At 40.8% G+C, this 19,713-nt stretch overlaps 1 protein-coding gene across 2 annotated transcripts; it reads right to left on the bottom strand.

The window, feature by feature from the left end:
• Positions 1-272: 272 nt before the first annotated feature.
• CHST10 (carbohydrate sulfotransferase 10) lies at positions 273-18,970 on the bottom strand. Of its 2 annotated transcripts, none has more exons than XM_015634277.3 (6): positions 18,875-18,970; positions 13,926-14,060; positions 11,016-11,113; positions 8,143-8,377; positions 5,816-5,921; positions 273-3,976 (listed from the first exon to the last, which is right to left on the bottom strand). In XM_015634277.3, the coding sequence occupies exons 2-6, from the start codon at positions 14,023-14,025 to the stop codon at positions 3,439-3,441; spliced, it is 1,077 nt and encodes a 358-aa protein (XP_015489763.1). In that variant the 5' UTR covers positions 14,026-14,060; positions 18,875-18,970; the 3' UTR covers positions 273-3,438. The 2 variants fall into 2 exon arrangements, with proteins under 2 accessions (XP_015489763.1, XP_015489772.1); XM_015634286.3 differs by lacking the exon at positions 18,875-18,970 and adding an exon at positions 16,795-16,905.
• Between the last annotated feature and the right edge of the window lie 743 nt (positions 18,971-19,713).

Here is a 19,713-nt window from a genome sequence, read left to right as displayed (position 1 = left end):
CAGAAAACAACATGCTTTTCTTTGGGAAGAATACATATTTTCAAGACATTTTCTTTGACAGAACAGTTCCCAAAATAATATAAAAAAAATACACATGTATTTTTAACTACAGAAAAACATCTTCATGGCACGCAGCCAGAAAGTACAGCAGTGACAATGCACTGTGTGCTGAAGTTAGAAGGAAAGGGGATAGGCATTACCATAAAGTTGTTTCCCAGGCAAGTAAATTCTTAATCCATTTTCACAAGACAAACTCTCTTACTCCCAATATCTCAAAAAACCCAGTCAGCTCAATTTTATTAGGAATGTGAAGATAACAGACCTATGGAATCCATTTTAATTTAATTTTTTTGCCATTGTTAGCTAAGAGGCCAAACTGTAATGAGCACTAAGGAAGGAAGTCCATTAGAAACCAGGAGCTCCATACAAGCAGGTACTGTAAAACTGTTTACTGTCTGTACTTTTGCTAAAGCTGATATACAGCATGGACTCTCTGATGTACAAGGAGTGTTTTTCCTCCTATTTTCAAGAAAATTGCTTCTTGACCACTACCACTACCTCTTGACTTTCCTTTGCTAAATGTGGTTAAAATGGGCCAAAGAGTTCAAAAGCTGCTAAAGAGAGACAACAGAGACACAAAGTGAGGATATGAATTTGTTTTCTGAAGCTGTAACGATAATAAGAAAGGAGAAAGAATAATCTGGACCAGCAGTTCCAAAAATATGACATAAGTATCATCTGCAGTTTTAAAGTGGTATGCAAATAACATCTGAACAGCCAAATGATGTTTGTGCATGCCACTGAGACTATATTTGTAAAAGCCTTTGCAGAGTACAATCAAGCTAAAACAAACCACAAGCATTTAATTTATCATAGCCAGCATGGCAAGAGCGTTTTCCCTAACACAGCACACTCTGACCATCCTGCCTGTACTGCACCAGTTTAAGGAAAGCCCTACCACACCTTGCCAAGGACCATCATGGTATACAAGTTTCCTCAAGAGATGTGCCAAAATTGCACCATTGTTACTTCAGCCATGTAAGGGGGAAAAAAACCCTCACACTTATAGAAAGAAAATATAGCTCAGGAATATATAACTGAAAGGAGAAACTTCACATTTGAATTGAAGAAATGGTAACATGCATTCCAGTTCCAGCCTGAAAAGCATAGGAACACAGAGATAGAAGAGGATTATAAACCTCTGCTTAGGTCAGCCCATAGCTCTGTTCATAGATGGCTGAGAGAACTCAGTGCAGAGAAAGCTATCAGAAAAAATTATGAGTACTTAATATTTATGTAGCACTTTCTATCTGGAAATTTTTAAGCAATCAATATGTTATTTGCCAAGAAAAAGAAAAACATACATTGGTGTTCTGTGTGATCAGTAGCTTATACTTTCAGAGGAAAACAATTCTACTTTATTAAATTTTAAGGCCTGAATTTACTATACATTATTCACTGTTACATTTTAAACTGGCAGCAAGGTAATCAACCAGGTTATTAGCTCCAAAATGCATTTATCAGTGCATTTTGCTAAGTTTCCATATTAAGAAAACCACAGAAAAACCTGGAGCTGTTAACATCTTTTTATCATTGGTTAAGAACTAACAAGTTAGGGGACTATAATTGTTGTTAAAAAAAAAACAAAACAAACAAACCTGAAAAATATCCTACCTTCCAACTTTACCACCCTGGATTATTCTCTTCCTAACAGTACCCAGATAATGATTCTCCTTTATTTCAGTTCATCTACAAGATCTTTCAGAAATCACTTCCAGCTACAACAGGGCTTCCTGTTTGGGGGTAGCACAGCTTTCCTTTAACCCAAGTGCAAGATGCTTCCTTGTGTTAATACAGAAAGCTATCAAAAACATACAGTGGCTGGATTTAAAAGCAGATTCCATAGCACTGGCCATCATTAGCATTTCTAGCCAGCAACATTATGCCAACCTGAAAATAAATCTTTTGGGACTATGATTTAAAAAACACAGTTCACATGCCCACTGCAACAGAGCAATTCCTGTATTTCAGGTATTTGGTCTATCTCTCTCTTCCATGGCCTGTGGGATGAAGTGGCAGCACAGTGGTTTTTATTGCTGGTGAACTCAGACAGGAGACTGCTCTTTATAAAACACAATACAAGCTGCATGTATACATGTACATGCATGTACACAATACAAGTATGATGGCTGCATCCACTCAATTCAGTTATTTTTTTTTAATGCATAAAATGGATACCCAAATTTAGACAGCATTTAAACTTTTGGTAAATAGCCAATTTACCATGTCAATACCATAAATACCAGTCATTTCTGACTTGGGACACCATGGCAGTGAATCACTGGAAAAATCAGGGATTCATCTTGACTCCTTCTCTCCTTTAGCAGTAGGGAGATGTATTTTCAGAGTGGGGATAAACTTTCTGTTCTCCAAGGTACTAAACTGAGCAAGGCCAGATATAAAAAGGTGGATTGTTAATCCAAGTAAGCAGCTCTTTAATATAACATATTGCTTTTGTAACTTCTTTATTAATCTTAACTGTTAGAAGAAAAGACAAGTTAAACTGTGTGAGAGCATCTTGTGATTATTGTATGTGCTCCCACAAATACAACTGATACTTTAAATTAATTTTCCTTAACAGTTCCCTTAGCAGTTTCATATTTCTTCTATGCTCCACTTGCAGCTGGTGTTCTCACATAACTTACATAGCCAGGAGTTAAATAATCTCTTGAAAACCAAAAGTAGAATTATGAGGCTCAATACATCAGTAGTAAATACAGTAAACACTTGACAAAAGTACAGAGACAACTGGGGTGTGGAGCCAGTTCATTTTCTTACATCTCTAAAAGCTTCTGTCTAATTAGGTTCATTTTTTGACAAACAAGAATGAGATTAGATCAGGGTTATTGTAGCAGTCACATGACAGTACCTAGATGGTTATATTTGTCAAGCATTTAATTAATTTCTAGTCTTGTACTGGCCTCTCATTTACAAAGCTCATGGGAGACTACAGGACTCTCATGAGCAGGAATCATTATGTTTATCCACATGTCAGGGTTAACCTACGGTGAAATTGCCATCTTTTTAAATACTTCACAACATTTGAAAAATGGCATTCAGTCTGGGAGGAGAGGAAGATCATAGCCCATTTGTTCTCTCTCTTTTTTCCTGGAGGGAAGAGGGGAGAAGTCAAATTCTGTATTTTAGATAACAGAGACATAATTCCTAACAGATTGCAATGTCATGTACTGAAAACATGGTCAGGAAACAACAACTATAAGCCCCTACTTGTTCATATGACAAATATTTCACTGGAAAGTGGAGCAACATCAAAAAGCTAGAAAACAAATGGTCATTCTCAGCTCTACCGGTGTTGCAGCTGGTATTCACACAGGTTTAAATTAATCCGTGGGACACTTTCAGATCTTATCCCAGGAGTCAGTTCAGCAAGAAATCAGGCTCACGATAACCAAAGAGTTTAAAATCGCCTTCAAATCGTGCATAGAGGCGTCTTATGTCTCTCTTGCTAATTCCTGAAAAATACCGCTCTACTTTTGTTCTGTTGTACACTGTTATGCCCGGTGGGATTGTGGGGTACGATACCAAGTGGTCTATGCCAGCTGCTTTCAAGACATACGGAGCATCATCCTCCAGGGTTTCGTGGTGTCCAATCACACTGTATGTGATTTCACAGGGAGCACAAAGTTCCACATATGTTACCCAGTGAATGATGTGGTCACCAAACTGAACATCCAGCCATCGGTGATTAGGGTCCCCCAGGTAGCGCACAAAATCCTCAAACTGCAGCCCTTTGGTCTCTGTGCGATTCTTTCTGTATTTACGAATGATGCCGGGAGCAATTTCATGCCGGTACCAAGGTTCAAAACGAGGATTGTGCACAAACTTGTCTTTAAATGCAGAAATAAGTCTTTCAAATGGATCTCTAACAATAAAAAACTTGAAGTATAAATTCAGTCTAAATAGAGGAAGAAAAAATTAAAGGATTAAGGAAAGTGTTTAGCATATACTTACAAAATGTACATAAACTCTCACCATAGACACAGCAACGTGAATCTTAGAGCACCTGCATCAATATTATAGGATGAAATACACTTTCTGTCTTCTTACTAGCAGTTTTTATATAGTTTATCCTAGTTTTCACATTTTATTCACACTGGAGGAGCTTATTTTATCTCAATGCACAGCAAACAGGAGACAAAAGACACTGAGAACTCCAAGTTAAAGATATTTGTAATGTCATGTGATCAAGGTCAAAAAGCAAAATACATAAGGACATGGGGAAAAGTGCATTGGTGCAGCAAAATGCATATAAAAGGCTGCATTTTTCACTGGCAGGCAGTTAGATTGCTGCTTAAGCACACCAAAAAAAATAAGAATGGTATTTTATTTTGATGTTTTGTCATGCTTTCAGTAGTGGCTGAGAGCACCACTGAAACATGAGACCACAGTTTTCAACAGAATTTCATGTATTACTGTGATACATAATATGTAATATTATGTAGTCAGATTATGTGTATGAGGAATACATTGAAAACAAAGTTTATTTCAATAAATAGCTATGAAAAGAGATTGAGATACAAACCCTCACTGAAATCAGGATGGACAGGATGTGGATGGACTCTTCAGCCTGTACAGCACTTGAATCATACTTCACATACTCCTGACTTATTCCTAGCCTGGCAGGTCTAGATAGAGGTCAGCAAACTAAATCAACAGATCCACACCATCCTGCTTTCCACACCTAAAACTCTGGTAATTTCAGATCCCAACCAAATCCATGTTACACACCTCCAGCACAGCTTCCATGCTGAGCAGAACGCAGCAACCCAAGCAATAATGGATTCAGCTTATCCTAACTAGGGCTCACCACCAGGTGAACAGTCCTCTTCTGCAGGGCTGCTCACAAGGAGGGAAAACAGATCCACATTCTCAAGAAAACAGTGACAATATTTTCCTTTGCACAATATCAACACAATCAAGTGACCCCAATTCTACAGGCACAGCTGTGATAAATGTCCTTGTGCCTTCGTATACAACGGAATACCTTGGGCTGAGCGCTACTGACACGTGACACATGTATAAAGGGCTGGCTTTTCAGAGTGGTGTAATGCATACAAACCCACGCAAGCACATGCTTACAAGTGTCCACTGTCATCCTATGTCCTGTTCTCTCCATGCTGCCAGCCCTTACAGGGATTATATATGGCATAGGCTCTAGTAGAGATGAGCAGGCACAGTGAAAAATCTAGCCAAAGTAATGTAGAAGTTCTATGGCAGAGTATTTTTTGGCTCTGAAAATAATCAGAAGCACTTAAACAGGAAGATAAAGTGGCTCAGCTAAATAGAAAATATTCTGGGGCTAAGAAGCACTAACAATTTAAACCTAACCAGTTCAATCCCAGTAAGTCTGCTGCAATGACAATCTTACCTGTAGGCAGTACGGTTTTATAATACAAGACATCAGGATGGGCTGTCCAATTAAACCTTCAGTTCTGAAGGTCAGCTATCTAACAACTAGGTATGCACTGAATTAATTAGTGCATTAGTATGCACTCATATCCCAGGGAGCTGGTTGGCTCACCTAACTATATCACAAATTACACTGGTGTTCTCTTTCAAAGCCAGTAGGAAGGCAGACACAGCGACATCTGTGAGGATAACAGAATAGTGCCATGATACAAATGGTGGAGCAGAAACCCTGTTACCCTCAGTTTCAGATTCAGACTTCAGCTGTACCCTTGACTGCTCATAACACCACAGACCTCAAACCCCTCCCACACTCACTGGCACTTACCGTTTCTTAATTTCAGAGTCACTGAAAGAGGACAAGCGTGGAAGGCCATTCTTTTCATGATCATGTACAATGTTTTCTGGGATGTCTTCTATGGAAGAAAATGCTCCTAGACAAATCAAAATGAGAGAGCAATGATTCATTCAAGGGAAAAAACAGTGAGTATGAGTAGGCATGTGTGCCTTTGGCTGACAGTTTTATGTCTTCCTCTTTTCTTTATTTTTACCATTTAAAGGTACTATGTTTAAAACTGTTAAATTCTGATTGTAAAGCTGAAAACTGTTAAAATTCTTTAGGATATGTGACATCAAGGTCCAAGACCAAATGGCCCCAAAATTCTCAGAAAAGCATATTATGCAAATCTCATCAGTAATTATGTCTAAGCTTGTAACTCCTAACATGTCAGTGTCCCCATTCTCTTTCCCTCTGCCTGCACAGACACATACAAATGGAGGAAGACTTTAAGGATTAATGCAGAAGAAGGAACCAGCTTTTTGGCTGAGCTTCAACCAACAAAAATAAATGCGATGAGCTGCTTCTGAAACTGCTTCAGTGCAAAAGTACTTTGCTTTCAGGATCCATAAAGTTTTGTTTTTAACAAGTACGCTGTGCTGAAACAAAAATTCCAATCATAGAATACTCCACAGATTAAAAGGCACTAAAATTAACAACAGAAGTCTCCAGATATTCATTTCTGCAAGCACATGAGCTGACAAGAAAAATAACGCCACTTAACTCTGCTGCATTCATTTTAGTATCCTGATCCTGGAAAGTTTTATGACCTTGAGAAACATCTCATGTGGCCCCTTGGGCTTTAGGCATAAGCCTTCACACAACAGCATCATTTCAGAATATCAACCTGCAACAAGCACAGGGTGCTACAAAACAAACCAATTAAGTGAAAGCCTCTACAGCCTTCTCGTTTCCAGAACTGAATTCTGGAATAATACACACCATTCACTTGCTCAGTTTTCCAATTTATTTTTTTTTCCTGGAGGGGGCAGGGGTGAGGGGTGGGGTCTGTGTTTGTATTTTATCAGTTTCAGGTTTTCAATTGTATTTTTTGGTACCATAGGTGAATCGCATGTGGACAACAGATGTCAGATTAGACAGCCTCAGAAACCGATACCTTGCGTTCATTCAGAGAACACATTCAGTAGAAGCGGTAGCAGAGTTAGCTCCCCCACAGTGCCACAGCTGCCATTTCCCCATCCTGAACCTCCAAATACCACTTAGATATTTGGACATAAATAATTCCCCCTCAAATATCAGCCCTGCCTTCTGAGACTACCCAAAGAGGAGAGAGTTAGGTCAACCACAGCAGTAGCCTTCATCAGCGGCTGAAGTGCCAGTGCACTGGCAGCTTAAGGTAAAAGAGACCAGTGTTTATGGGGAAGCAATTTTCTGTCATTATCCAACATGACAGAACTAGGAAACTCAAGGTGAAAAGTTCCCTGCTGTTAAGACATGAGTTATCCTCCACTCAGCATAGCAAATACATCCCTGCCCATCCTGAGACATTCTTTGCATGTTATCTCTCAAATGCTGGTAAGAGCAGGTATTTCAAATGCCCTCATATAGTTCCATATTTAGTACTTTGAGTGTGGCTTTCATAGGTATTAAGAAACATGCACACACATATGGGCATATCTCTGCTAGAGTTTTAGCTCACATTCATAGGTCAAGGATGAAATTAATATTGAAGTTTTTTTAATGTTAGCACTCCTTGCTAGAAAAATTTGCTGAGGGTCACAGTTCATTAGCTAATTTTTCAAACACACTAGTCCCTCTATTCCTTCTTTCACCATCTTCTCTAACATACCTTTGGCGACCAAATTATTGTGTTAAGCACCTCAGAATCTTCATAATTCTTAAGATGATAGAACACACACAAGATTTCAGTAATATAGACCAACAGCAGCTGCCAAGTTTTAACTGGCTTCCTTCATGGCTAAAATCTCTACTTACAAGTCACTGGCCTTTAGCCAGAAATTTCATATTAATGTTACTTACCTCATCATATACTTTCAAATTCTATAAATTAGTGCGCCCCTTCAAAGAAAAGAAACTAACATACCACATGGATATGGGTACTCTGTCATGACTCAAATAACTTTTAAGCCAAGTAATAGCAATACTTATTCTTACAGAAAGAACAGAACTCATTTTAAAGGATGTTTTGAAAGAACTAGAAACAACTGTGATAAATGAAAAATTGAAATTAAGTACCAGTGTACAGAAATGCAGAAAGAATCCATTTTAGTTGCCCCAGTTAGAGCAATTCCGTTTCCTCCTCAAAGAAACCCACACACCCACAGAAAAATAGATACCATTTAAAACGATCAAGACTTTTTTCCACTGAGTGTTGCCCACTTTTGGCGTCTGACAAAACAGGATCTTGTGCTTGTCACACACAAATATTCGGTCCAAGACGAATTTGGAAACTGTGGTATGAGAGAGATCTCTCAATGCAGTGTCTCTGCAGACATTCCTGAGAAGCTCAAGTCTTTCCATATGAACCAGGGGTTGGTGGATCAGATTTCTTGAAAAAGCTTTTCCAGTTGGCTTTAGGAAATGGAGAAAAGAAAGAAAAAACAAAAGTTAAAGACTTAATTTTTCAGATCAAATTCTAAAGTATAAAAATCTCCAAACTGTGCACCCTAATGGCTCCCAGATTCATGATTAAAACGTTGCTACCTACATATTAACTAAAGGAGTAGCCTACTCTTAAGACATTACATAGCATACAGTAGTAAAAGCTTTTCCATACAGCAATTTAAGTCTGCTGCACAGCAGATGGGTCTTATCTGTGTGGATAAAACATGCCTTGATCAAATACTGGAACTCTCACAGAGTTTCAACAACTTGTAAGAAAGCTTCCGAGAGGTTAGGACAAGAGTTTCAACATAAATTATGCTTTAAGCTCTAAGAAGATGGGGCTGACCCATGGTATGATTCTTGGGAACATCCTGTGCAGTCTGAAGTTGGACTTGATGATCCTTGTCTGTCCCTTCCAACTCAGAATATTTTGTGACTCATCTGGCTGGGAAAAAAATTATTATGAAAGTTCTGTGGTGTTGTGTTGTTTTCTAGCACCTGTAGGCATCCATTTATCCAAGCTGAAATAAAATCAGGTGAATAAAAATGTGAACAATGAGCATCAGTGTGACAAATAAAAGTAGCAGCAGGATACCTCTCCCCAAAAAAGGATGAGCTGCTTCACATGTCTCATTTTTCTGACACTAAGACAAGAACCACAACCACCTCTTGCCTCACAACTAGTGGAGTGAAAGGAAAAAGGAGCTTCTCTAATTAGGAGGTGATGGGAAAGTTTAAACTTCAACTGACAAATTTCCACCTTTTCATTAACTGAATGGCATTCCCCAGTATCAATACAGACTACGGTATGAACTGATTAACACCAACCCTGCCAAGGATTTGGGGATACTGATGAGTGAAAAATTTGGTATGTGCTGGCAGTGTGTACTTCCAGCCCACAAAGCCAACTGCACCCTGGACTGCATAAAAATAGCACTGTTGCCAGCAGATCAAAGGAGGTGATTCTCCCCCTGTACTCTGCTCTACTGCCACCTGGAGTGCTGCCTGCAGCCCTGGAGACCCAGCACAGGAAAGACATAGACCTGTTAAGGGAAGGTCCAGAGGAGGCTATGAAGATGGTCCAAGATGGAACACCTCCTAAGGAGACAGCTGTGGCTCTTCAGCCCAGTGAAGAAAAGCCTCCAGGAAAACCTCACTGCAGCTTTTCAATTTTCACAAGGGGTTTGTAAGAAAGACAGACTTCTTACCAGGGCCTGAAGTGACAAGGCATGGGGAATGGTTTTCAACAAAAAAATAGGTTTAGACATCAGGAAGGAATTTTTTCCTATGAGGGTCAGGCACTGGAACAGTTTACCCAGAGCAGCTAGGGATGGCCCACTCCAGAAATGTTCAAGGCCAGGCTGGATGGGGCTGTGAGCAACCTGGCCTAATGAAAGGTGTCCCTGTCCATGGCAGGGCTTGGAACTAGATGATCTTCAAAGATCTATTCCAACTCAAACCATTCTGTGATTCTATGATTTTAGGTATAGTGTCCAAGCTACAGATGAAAAAAAGGAATTATTTTACTTTTTGTCCCAACCTTCCATAAGGGAAAATAATTCTACTTTTTCTCTTTGTTACTCCTCTCCAATACCCCCTGCTCAGAATGTAATCTGAACAGACTGTCAGATTATTTTATCTGTCCGAACAATTCTTACTGCATGCAACCAAAATTAATGTTGTTATTCTACATTTCACATTGTCAGAAAGTCAAGAGGGAATTATTTTAGATCAGAAAACTTATTATCCTCTTCCATACTAGTAAAGAAAGCTATTAAAACTCACTATACATATCTGCCAGCCTTCCACTGAACAATGTGTTTTTCCCAAGCATTTTGAAGGTAACTTAAATTTCATGTTTTTGAAAAATGAAAACAAAAGGAGTCATGGTTATACAGCTAACCTACCTTCCATGCTGCATCACAAAAACACTTTAAACATCAGATGACTTATGTACTAATGCAAAAAAAAATTTTTATTTAGCCCACTCTGCAACTGGTCTGAAATTCACATTTGTACAAAAAGATTTTCAGCGTTTCATTGTCAATTTGCTGAAAGCACAGAACCATGCATCTAAAAGATCAACTGGTATTGACTACTATTGTGTTCATGTTCTACTTTGGAAAAATGCTGAAATGTGAAACACAAAGAGCACAAAACATGAAAAAGAAATTGACACTGATAAAAAGAAACAGAACGATTGGGCAGAAATCTAAGAGAATAGAGAAGACACAGGCTTGCCCTCAACAACAACAAACCTGATTGCTATGGCAAGACAGAACACAAAGTAATCCAAAACTGGGCCATTATATTAAAAAGGCTAACAAAAATGACTGTCCTGACTTGATAAAGGAGTACTGTCACAATTTTCTCCTGGAAATGGAAACACATTAAGTTGAATCATTCAGATGAAACAAGACAGCAGGTTACCATAACAAACCAGCTTTGTGAAGTTAAAACGAATTCTGCTGGCTCTATCTAAATAGAACAGTCTGAATAAATAATTCCTGTCTAGCAATTCATCTTAACAACAGGAAGCCCTTCCTTAATCTCTTATTTTCTTCTACTCTTTAATACACATAACCCTTATCTCAACAGTATTCACCTGGAATTCTTCAGGCCAATGTTTTTCCTCTGGCACATGTACCTCCTCTACTTTTGTCACAGCTGTCAGTATCAATGGCTCTTGCTTGGCACCATAGCCTAAAGAAGGAAGAGAGATAATAGCATTACAGAAGGTGAGGGGAAGGCAACTATTTCTGCTTTACAACTATAACATGAACTTTACTTGCTGTTTTAAGCTTACAGAACATTAGGATTTGTTTCTACATGGAAAGGTACCAGAGAAGACAGACACAGACTATGAATATTTTCAAGGATGTACTCTGTGGGAATTTTGGATGCAACTTCATTTGAGTTTTATCAAAGAAACATATCCATTATATTATACTTGGGGGTTTTTTTTGTTGTTGTTGTTTGCTTTGTTTTTTTTTCCAAAAAGTGTGCAGAGAGGCACCAAAGTCTTGAATCGAAATACCACAATTGGTAGACAATTTGGTATAACTATGTGGACTTCTGCATAGAAGATTTCTATTTTTCAATGAACTTGCCAAACCATGTCCAAATAAACTTAAATTTATCAGGTTCTTCTCTCTCCTTATACTAGTAGAAATGTTTCTTCTTTTGTAGACTATTAAACTTACAAGAAGAAAAGTGTCATTATGAACACCCTTTTATTTCTGTGGAGCTCTAAGTAAGCACCTATAACCAAAAATAAAGAAAGATCCCCTCTTCCATTTTTACTGGACCGATGACCTTCTTTAGAGATTCTCTCAACAACAATGAACTCAGCTGATATTCTTGTTCTTTTTTAGTGATCTCAGGGCAGCTAGTAGTTTGAGACCAAATTAAAGCATGTACAGAAGAACCCTTTTCATCTTTTGCATTTAGTATGGTACAGAAAAACCAAAAAATAACACAAGGTTTAAGCTTTAGCCTACACAGTGCAGAAAGATCAAAAATAATTTGAAACAGCTTTCCCTAACTACAAAGCAAAAAGACCATGATTCCTCCCTGAAAATTTATTTCCATCCATATTAGATTGCTTTTCCCTTCATTTAGATTCTTCTGTGAATAATGTTTTCTCATCTGCATCCACAGGGGCATACTGTTTCATGGTTGAGAAAATGTGTGCACTGCCTATGTCCTTTTCTTAAGGGAGCACTCTACTCTGCCTACACTGGATTTTAACAAAGGGAATGCATGGAAAAGCAAGTTAAAACTGAAAGCAATGTAGGCATTCAAGCATTCAGAAATGGCAATTATTGCTGTGCACAGACTTACTTCATGGTGTTCTTCTGTAAAATACAAGTAATCTGATTCAGAGAAAGAGTACCTACATTTTTTTTTCACGATCATTGTATAAAAGCATGCCTGTAGATGCTACTAGGAATGATGGACAAAAACCTACTCCTTAAGAAGTTGCTATTGCTCATGCACCCAAGACATCAGTAAAAGGCTTAAACAAAAGAACATTGATTCATTGAGCATCTGCTCAATTCTATCTGCTAAGAAGATACATCCAAATAAGAAAGATTTCTGACAAGTCATATTTTATTAAGTCTAGAAGAGCTTCTCCAGGATTTGCCATCCTGTTTGTACTTCCTCCAAAATTCTATTCACATATTCAAAGTATTTCCCTTTGTTAGTTTTATTAAAAACACTCCAACACATACATACACTTACATAGTCATGCCTTTGCAGGACAAGCTTAAGAATTTATGTATCATCTGCTCAGAGAACTATTGAAAAGGAGTGGAAGATTCAGCACAGAAAAAAAAAAACAAAAACCAAGACAAAAAAACTTGGCAAGCCGAGGTAATAAAAAGCAAATAAATGCACAGGGTATGCTCTAGTAATTATTTTTAAACTACATTTTAATTTTCCTGACAAATTCTGATGAAAAGAACCACCCAAAGAATACCTGAGCTGGGAAACAAGAGTTGGCATAGAGTGAAATACTGGAAGATAGAACTACCTAACATTAGACTAGCTGATTTGTAGATGTACCAGGACAGAACAGCTGGGTCCAAGGAAAGCTAAGTTAGTCTACAGTTATCCTCTGTAAGACTTCCTGAATAAATCTTCACATAGATGCATACTATTTATAAAGGTACACCTAATATATTTACCCATTATCAAGTTATTGAAAAATATGGCACAAGTGTCAGTGCTTCAAAAGCTACATATTTTTTGCATGTCTTAGGAAGATGCAGAAATACAGATCTCTTAAGACCCAAAGCCATATCATCACCTTCACCCAAAACTCTCAGTAGGATGGCTTTGTAAGAGTGGCTCCCCAGCAGACACAAAACTAACATGCTGTGTGGTGTCATCAAATGGATTAAATTCCTCATCATCTTAACAATATCTCGGCCACTTAAGCTAAGCAAAAGCCTATAAGCTGTTTACAAGTCAAACAGCAGGGGATAAAACTGAATGCAAGAAGCAGGACAGAGGTGACTAGGCAAAGTGCATTGCAAATGAAATAAAACTTTCCACAAGTTTTACATGATGCCTCAGCCACAAGACAAGCAGTGACAAAAAGACAGAAATTAGTATTGTGAAATGAACTCTTCAGTACCTTCTGAGTCTCTTCTGACTTAGAACAGGTAATAGTGCTCTTTTGTTTTTGCATGTAACTTCTACCCCTAGCAGATGACAATACTGGAACTAAATGTATTTGAAAAAGCAGACCTACCAAGACAGTACTACCAAACATGATCCCTTCTGCTCTTAAGCAACAAAAAAATCTCCCGTGATGTTAGATTTGCAGACTTCTAGAAAGAAAAGGAGCTAGATATCAGCACTGTCACTTCCAGAAATTTAGTTGTTCTGTTCTCAGTCCTACTGAAGAAGTGATAACATGCCAAGAACTAATTTTCATAGAAAAGGGTATTTCTGTGAAGCAATATTCAATTTTCTGTTTCACATCAAACATTAAAGCTAAACTTACCATCGGGGTCTTTAAAAGTCAATGTGATAAACTTGCTAGCAACCATGAACATGAATATCACCCAAAAGCATGCAGCTAGCAGCAACCACTGGTGGTGCATGTTGTCAGATATGAGCCATATAAAGCTGGCACTTCCTGTTTGAAAGAGAAAAGATTGACACATTAATTATTTTTGTTTCAGCTTAGAAAAATACTTTCCATAACCAAAAAGAAAAAGCTTTAATAATACATGTGTCATAAAACATAGCAGTAGATTTCACTTTTTACTTTTTGTCTATTCAGCCATATTTTTAACCAATGTTAAGGATGAGGCAATGTAACCACTGGCTGTTATCAAACAGAGACTTCATTCCTTCACCCCCATGTACACATACCCAGCCCTCTGCTTGTGCTGCAAATAGCACTAACAGCTTGTCATAAAATGAGTCTAGCCAGTTAGCAAAAATCCCAATTTTTTAAAAGAAGAGTTTGTGTTTTGATTCAGCTTAGCAAGACAACCCATTGTAGGAAAGGAAGGGAGAATGAAGCAAGCTGTGCTCTCAGTGGCAGACATAACATTAGCACTATGCTTGGTTATCCCAAGTCAACTTATGACATAGAAGAAGGATTCTTCCCCTGCCCAGCCTACAGAAATTACAGGCTGGAAGCTACCAAGTTGGAACACTAAGCTTAAGCTGGCCAAATACTTTTCAGTTTCCTTGCAGCAGAGCCTACTACCTGTAGCTGTATCCCTGCAGGTAAGCCTCAAAGACAGAACTTCCTCAGGAGTGCAGGAAGGGCTACCCAAACAACTGAGACTGCAGTTTTAATGTGCAAAGAAAACACCCACAGGAACTGACTGAATAAACGCAGTACTATCCTAATTTTTGAAACTGCTATCTTAATAAATTGTTTTCTATGACTGTAAGACCAAATATAAGGAAACCAATGATAAAAAAGATTGAAGTTCCCAGCCACTAAGAGAAATGGAAATTTTTAAGCTGTATCTTTAGCTGAATATCCAACTTCTGATGGCAATATACATGGGGGTGGACACCAGGTATCTGTGAAAGCTCCATTGCAAATAAAAAAACTCCACATCTAAAACCTACAAAAATACAGCACTATTATCCCTACTGTTGCTGAAGAGATAAGACACATGAGGGGCTGAACTCAGGTGCTGAAAAGAGTGAATGCTCCCTTTTGAGGTCACATGCAATATAACATCTGAACATTTAACCAAACAGGATCTAATACAAAAATCTCATACGATAACATCCTCACAACAATTCTATAACTAGTAGTAGGATCAAACTCAGTCCTAAAGCAGACACATGCAACTTCATTGAGTCACATCTGCACAGTTTGTGACCACAATTTCTATACAGCCATTTAAATCAACTGACAAGGAATACAAGAAATACCCTCATTGCCAGTTATGGTGCAAAAAAAATGTTAGTTAATACTTCTAAGGAAGTGTTTATTAAATTTTTCACTCATATACCAGTATTCCACCTTCTTCATTCCCACAAAGCTTTAATAACAGAAGTAAGCCTGGTTTTGATGTTTTTCAGCATGTCCACCTGCAACATCACTACTACTGCTACAGGTGCCAATTGCTTTTCCAACAAGCTTTTGCCTTCCAGCAATGCAAATGTTTTCAGGAAGAATTCTCTCCATAGCTGACAGTAGTGGACCATCTTTGGGATACACTGAAAGTCTGTGCATGTGCAGGCAGTCAAGCAGTTCAAAACAGACTTGGGACCTAAACAATGTATGCAAAATGGGTAAGACAAGGAAAATAACTGAGTATCTCCAGGTAAAGGGGAAAAAAATAGCTAGGATGGCAGTGTTCAAGCCTACTTTTATCTTCTCAGTGCACCATTTTTCAGCTTGGCTTCTGGGAGTTCCTTTCTTTCCCCCTCTTCTTTCATGAGTCTGTTTTTAAGTACTTCCAAAAACACCATAACTTGGTATCAACTGTATTTTGGACAGTTACAGATGCTGTGAGCTCCATTAAGACAGTGTTTGTCATCTCCTGGTTTTTGCTGCAATTCCCTGTCTGACAACTGATCACACAACATCCAAAATGTTTATTCTTCATGATCTGGAAAACCGTTGACCAGGAAAGGCAAATATCGTAGGGATTCCATCAGACTGGCCTCTTTTCAGCTAAGTAGTTCAAAAGTTATTCCCATCCTACCACTGCACTAGTGTAAACCTACCCTAGGATTCGTGCTGAAAACCACTAGGTCTCAAAGGTCCTAATTTTTCAGTCTGCCATGAAATGCACCATCTTCCACTTAGATTTGTTACCTTTACCCTCAGACATCACATTCATTTCCAGCTCTCATAGAAGACAAAAATTAAGATCAGATATTAAGACACAGAACTGTAGCAATGACATTTTTTACTTTTTAAGTAGCTCTGCTAAAACTATGAGAACCATTCAACATTCAAGACATTGAATGCAGCAGAGTGACAGAAGCTTCCAGAGAATGCTCTGCAGGAGGAAAATCTTTAACCATCAGCTATGGGCTTTTCAGAGGTATAATGAAAAGTCTGGGCCAAACCTCTCTGCCCAACTCAGTCTATTTGTTCTACATAAAGCAGGGTAGAAATGGTCTCCAACATTCATAGCATCCCTGCTAGTCTGCACACTTCTATAACAGTGATGGATGCACAGCGTTCAGTAAGGATTATTGATCTATATCCCCTTATGTAATTTATGTATTGGATTTCTAAGAAATTGTGTTAAATCACATGGGAAATGCAGTTCCTGTGTGCTCTGACCTGAAATGCATTTAGTGAAAAGATCTGCTGCCAGGTCCTGTGCTGTAGGGACAGGAGAGCATTTCAGCCAGTCACCTACAAGCAGTACAATTCTCACCTTAAGGACAGGGTTTAGAGAGCAGTAAGGGGTCAGAACTGCAGCCACAACTGTAAAAACCACCACTTTTACCCTTCAAGACCTGGAAACTGAGAGGAAAACATTAAGCAGTTTTGTCTACTCTTTTTTTTTTTTTTTATGTGCACAGGAAACCTGCAACCATACTCATGAATGTAAGAATCTTGTCAGAGGTTCTGTCATAATGTAATTACGATGTTACTACACTGTTACTTATTCTAGCATCCTAAAGTACATCTGTATCAGGAGCTCATCACTGATCTCAAGAAGCAGAACTATTCAAAATTACAGACAGGAGTATCTCAACCATTATGTTCACTTAAATGCAATGATCAGTACTTTTTTTTAAAAAATAATGTGCTTATGTTGTTTCTCTTAATATTTTTATTGTTCTCACATAGGGCAATTGCATTTCCTATTTTATTTCTAACCTCGCTGCATTTCTGTTGCCTCTTCTGCACTTATTTTCTAGTAAATACATATACTAGCTTCTGTTTCTTCTCTTTAAAAGGCTCCTTTAGCTTCCACAACAATCTTCTGGTTGTCTAAAACACTATTTTTCTTTACAAGTAGACAAAATCAAGAAAAATGTTGAAGGTTTAGTCCATTTTCTCACAATGAAGTACACAGCTTTCTGGTTACTTTCTCCCTCTTACTGCAATTTTACACTTTAGGAGCACAAGGTCTCACAACTCCTGTCCCCACCCATTCCTCTGTCCTTCCCTCTCAGGACTACTACAAAGACAAACTGTCACATAAGCTCTAGGTTAGCCAGATTAAGGGTTTTGCATGAGAAAAAATGGGATCACCAATCACACACACCAACACCCAACACAAACATGAACCAAAGATCAAGACACAGAGTTGCAGGCTTGACTGGTGGCCCGCAAGTAACCTGCAACCTCGAATAAACATTCTTTGCACAAGACTGATGTCTTCAAGTGAATGATGGGACAAAGTATGAAATATGTAAGCACCATTAAAATTCAGTGCACAGTCTCTGTTCTGCAGCTTATGTTGCTTGCACAGGAGCTCCTTGGCAGGACAGTCCCTGCACACATCGCCAATGGCAGTGACACACCAGGAGGCTCGAACTCCCAACTGCCTGCTCATCAGCACAGGATGGCAGACATCACTGGAAATGGAACTGGTAAGGAAGGCCAAGCAAAAGATAACTAATCCATTTTCATCAATGCTTCCTTTGTGTTATCTTACAGGTAGGAAAATCTGGCCAATTTGTTATACTTGAAATTTCAGACTAATATGTATCACAGACTCTCCTTTGGCAAGTTGTGTGGTGCTACTAAACGTTGTACCATACATCGTAACAGGCTCCTTCCCAAGGCTCTCCTCCTCCCGAGGGCACTAAGTGACAGGCCCGTGTGTCGGCTCTTCCAGCTCCTGCTGGGGCCCGAAGCGCTCCCTGAGCGCGCAGTTCTCCTGTCAGCGGGATGTGAACCATGGACCAGGGCAGCAGCAATGCCGGCCGCAGCTCCGTGACCGCCTCGGCCCGGGACAGCAGCAATGCCGGCCGCAGCTCCGTGACCGCCTCGGCCCGGGACAGGCCCGGCGTGCGCCCATCCCGCGGCCCCGGGCTGAGGCCGGGACGCTGCCTCCCCTCCCTGCCCTGTGTGACAGGCACCAGCTCCCACTCCAGCGGGCACCCCGCGCTCTTCACAGCTGGGAACGGCAGCGGCTCCTCTCTCCCCTGCGGCCAGGCTTCATGGGTGCTCCATGCATTCCGTAAGACCAGAGCGGTCCCCGCCAAGAGGGGACAGGGCCGTGCTCTGACCGGCAGGGGATGAGCCGAGGCAATGCTCAGCCCCAGTCCCAGCCCGGCTCCGGGCGCAAGGACCTGGGATGAACAGACATAAACTTTTCCCGTTCTGGAGGAGCAGGACGAAGCTGGGCGGGCTTCCCCTCACCCGGCAGAGACGCACAACACACGAGCGCAGCGCCCGCTGGCTTCCCCGCCGGACCCGGGGTGCCGGGGGAGCCTCTTCCCGGGGCTGGCGGCCGCCAGGCCTCCCCCGTGGCCCTGCCCGGCCCCTCCCCGGCTTACCGGCCCTCCAGCGCCGTTGCCCGCAGCCCCGGCCCGCGGCGGCGGGGTCCCGCCTCACTCGGCGGCACGGCCGGCCCGCTCGGGCGGCCCCGGCTGCCGGCGCCTCCCCCCGCCCGGCTGCGGGCGGCGGCGGCGCCTCCCCGGCCCCGCTCAGCCCCTGCCGCCGCCGCCGCCCGGCACGGCTGCCGCCGCCGCCGCCTCCATTTCCTCCCGGGGTCGCGGGCAGGCCCCAGCCCTGCCGCCGGGAAGGGGAGGAAGGTGAAGGCCGCCGCGGGGACGGCCCGGATCGGCTGCGAGAAGACGCAGCGCCGCACCCGGCCGCCCGAAGGCGGGAGGAAGGGAGGGCGGGCTGGGGAGCTCTGCCCTTCCCTCTCCGCCCCGCCTCTTCCCTGTTTCCCCTCGAGCCTGGCGCTCCAGCTGGACTCGTGTGTATGCGCTTGTATGCGTGTGTTTGGGGTGCTACGTTTGGGTTTTTAACTGTTAAAATATCGTAGGTCACTAACGCTCATGTTTAAAAAAAAGTATGTCTCTGGAGAGCACAGAATCATTTATATTAGAAAAGACCTCGAGGATCTTTGAGTCCTACCGTTCCCCCAGCACTGCCAAGGCCACCACTAAACCGTGTCCACGAGGCTCACATCCATATGGTTTTTGAACGCTTCAGAAAGGTGATTCCACCGTTGCCCTGGGCAGCCTGTGCCAATGTTTGACAACCTTTCCATGAAGAAATTTTCCCAAAAACCTGACCTACATCTCCTTTGGTGCAACTTGAGGCTGTTTCCTCTCGTCCCATCACTTGCTGCTTGGGACATGAAATCAGTTCTCTCTGGCTACAACCT

Source organism: Parus major, chromosome 1 (assembly GCF_001522545.3).
Source record: "Parus major isolate Abel chromosome 1, Parus_major1.1, whole genome shotgun sequence".
NCBI classification, from domain to species: Eukaryota; Metazoa; Chordata; class Aves; order Passeriformes; family Paridae; genus Parus; species Parus major.
Note: the sequence above shows the minus strand (reverse complement) of the source record. Positions and strands in the feature narration are given on the sequence as shown.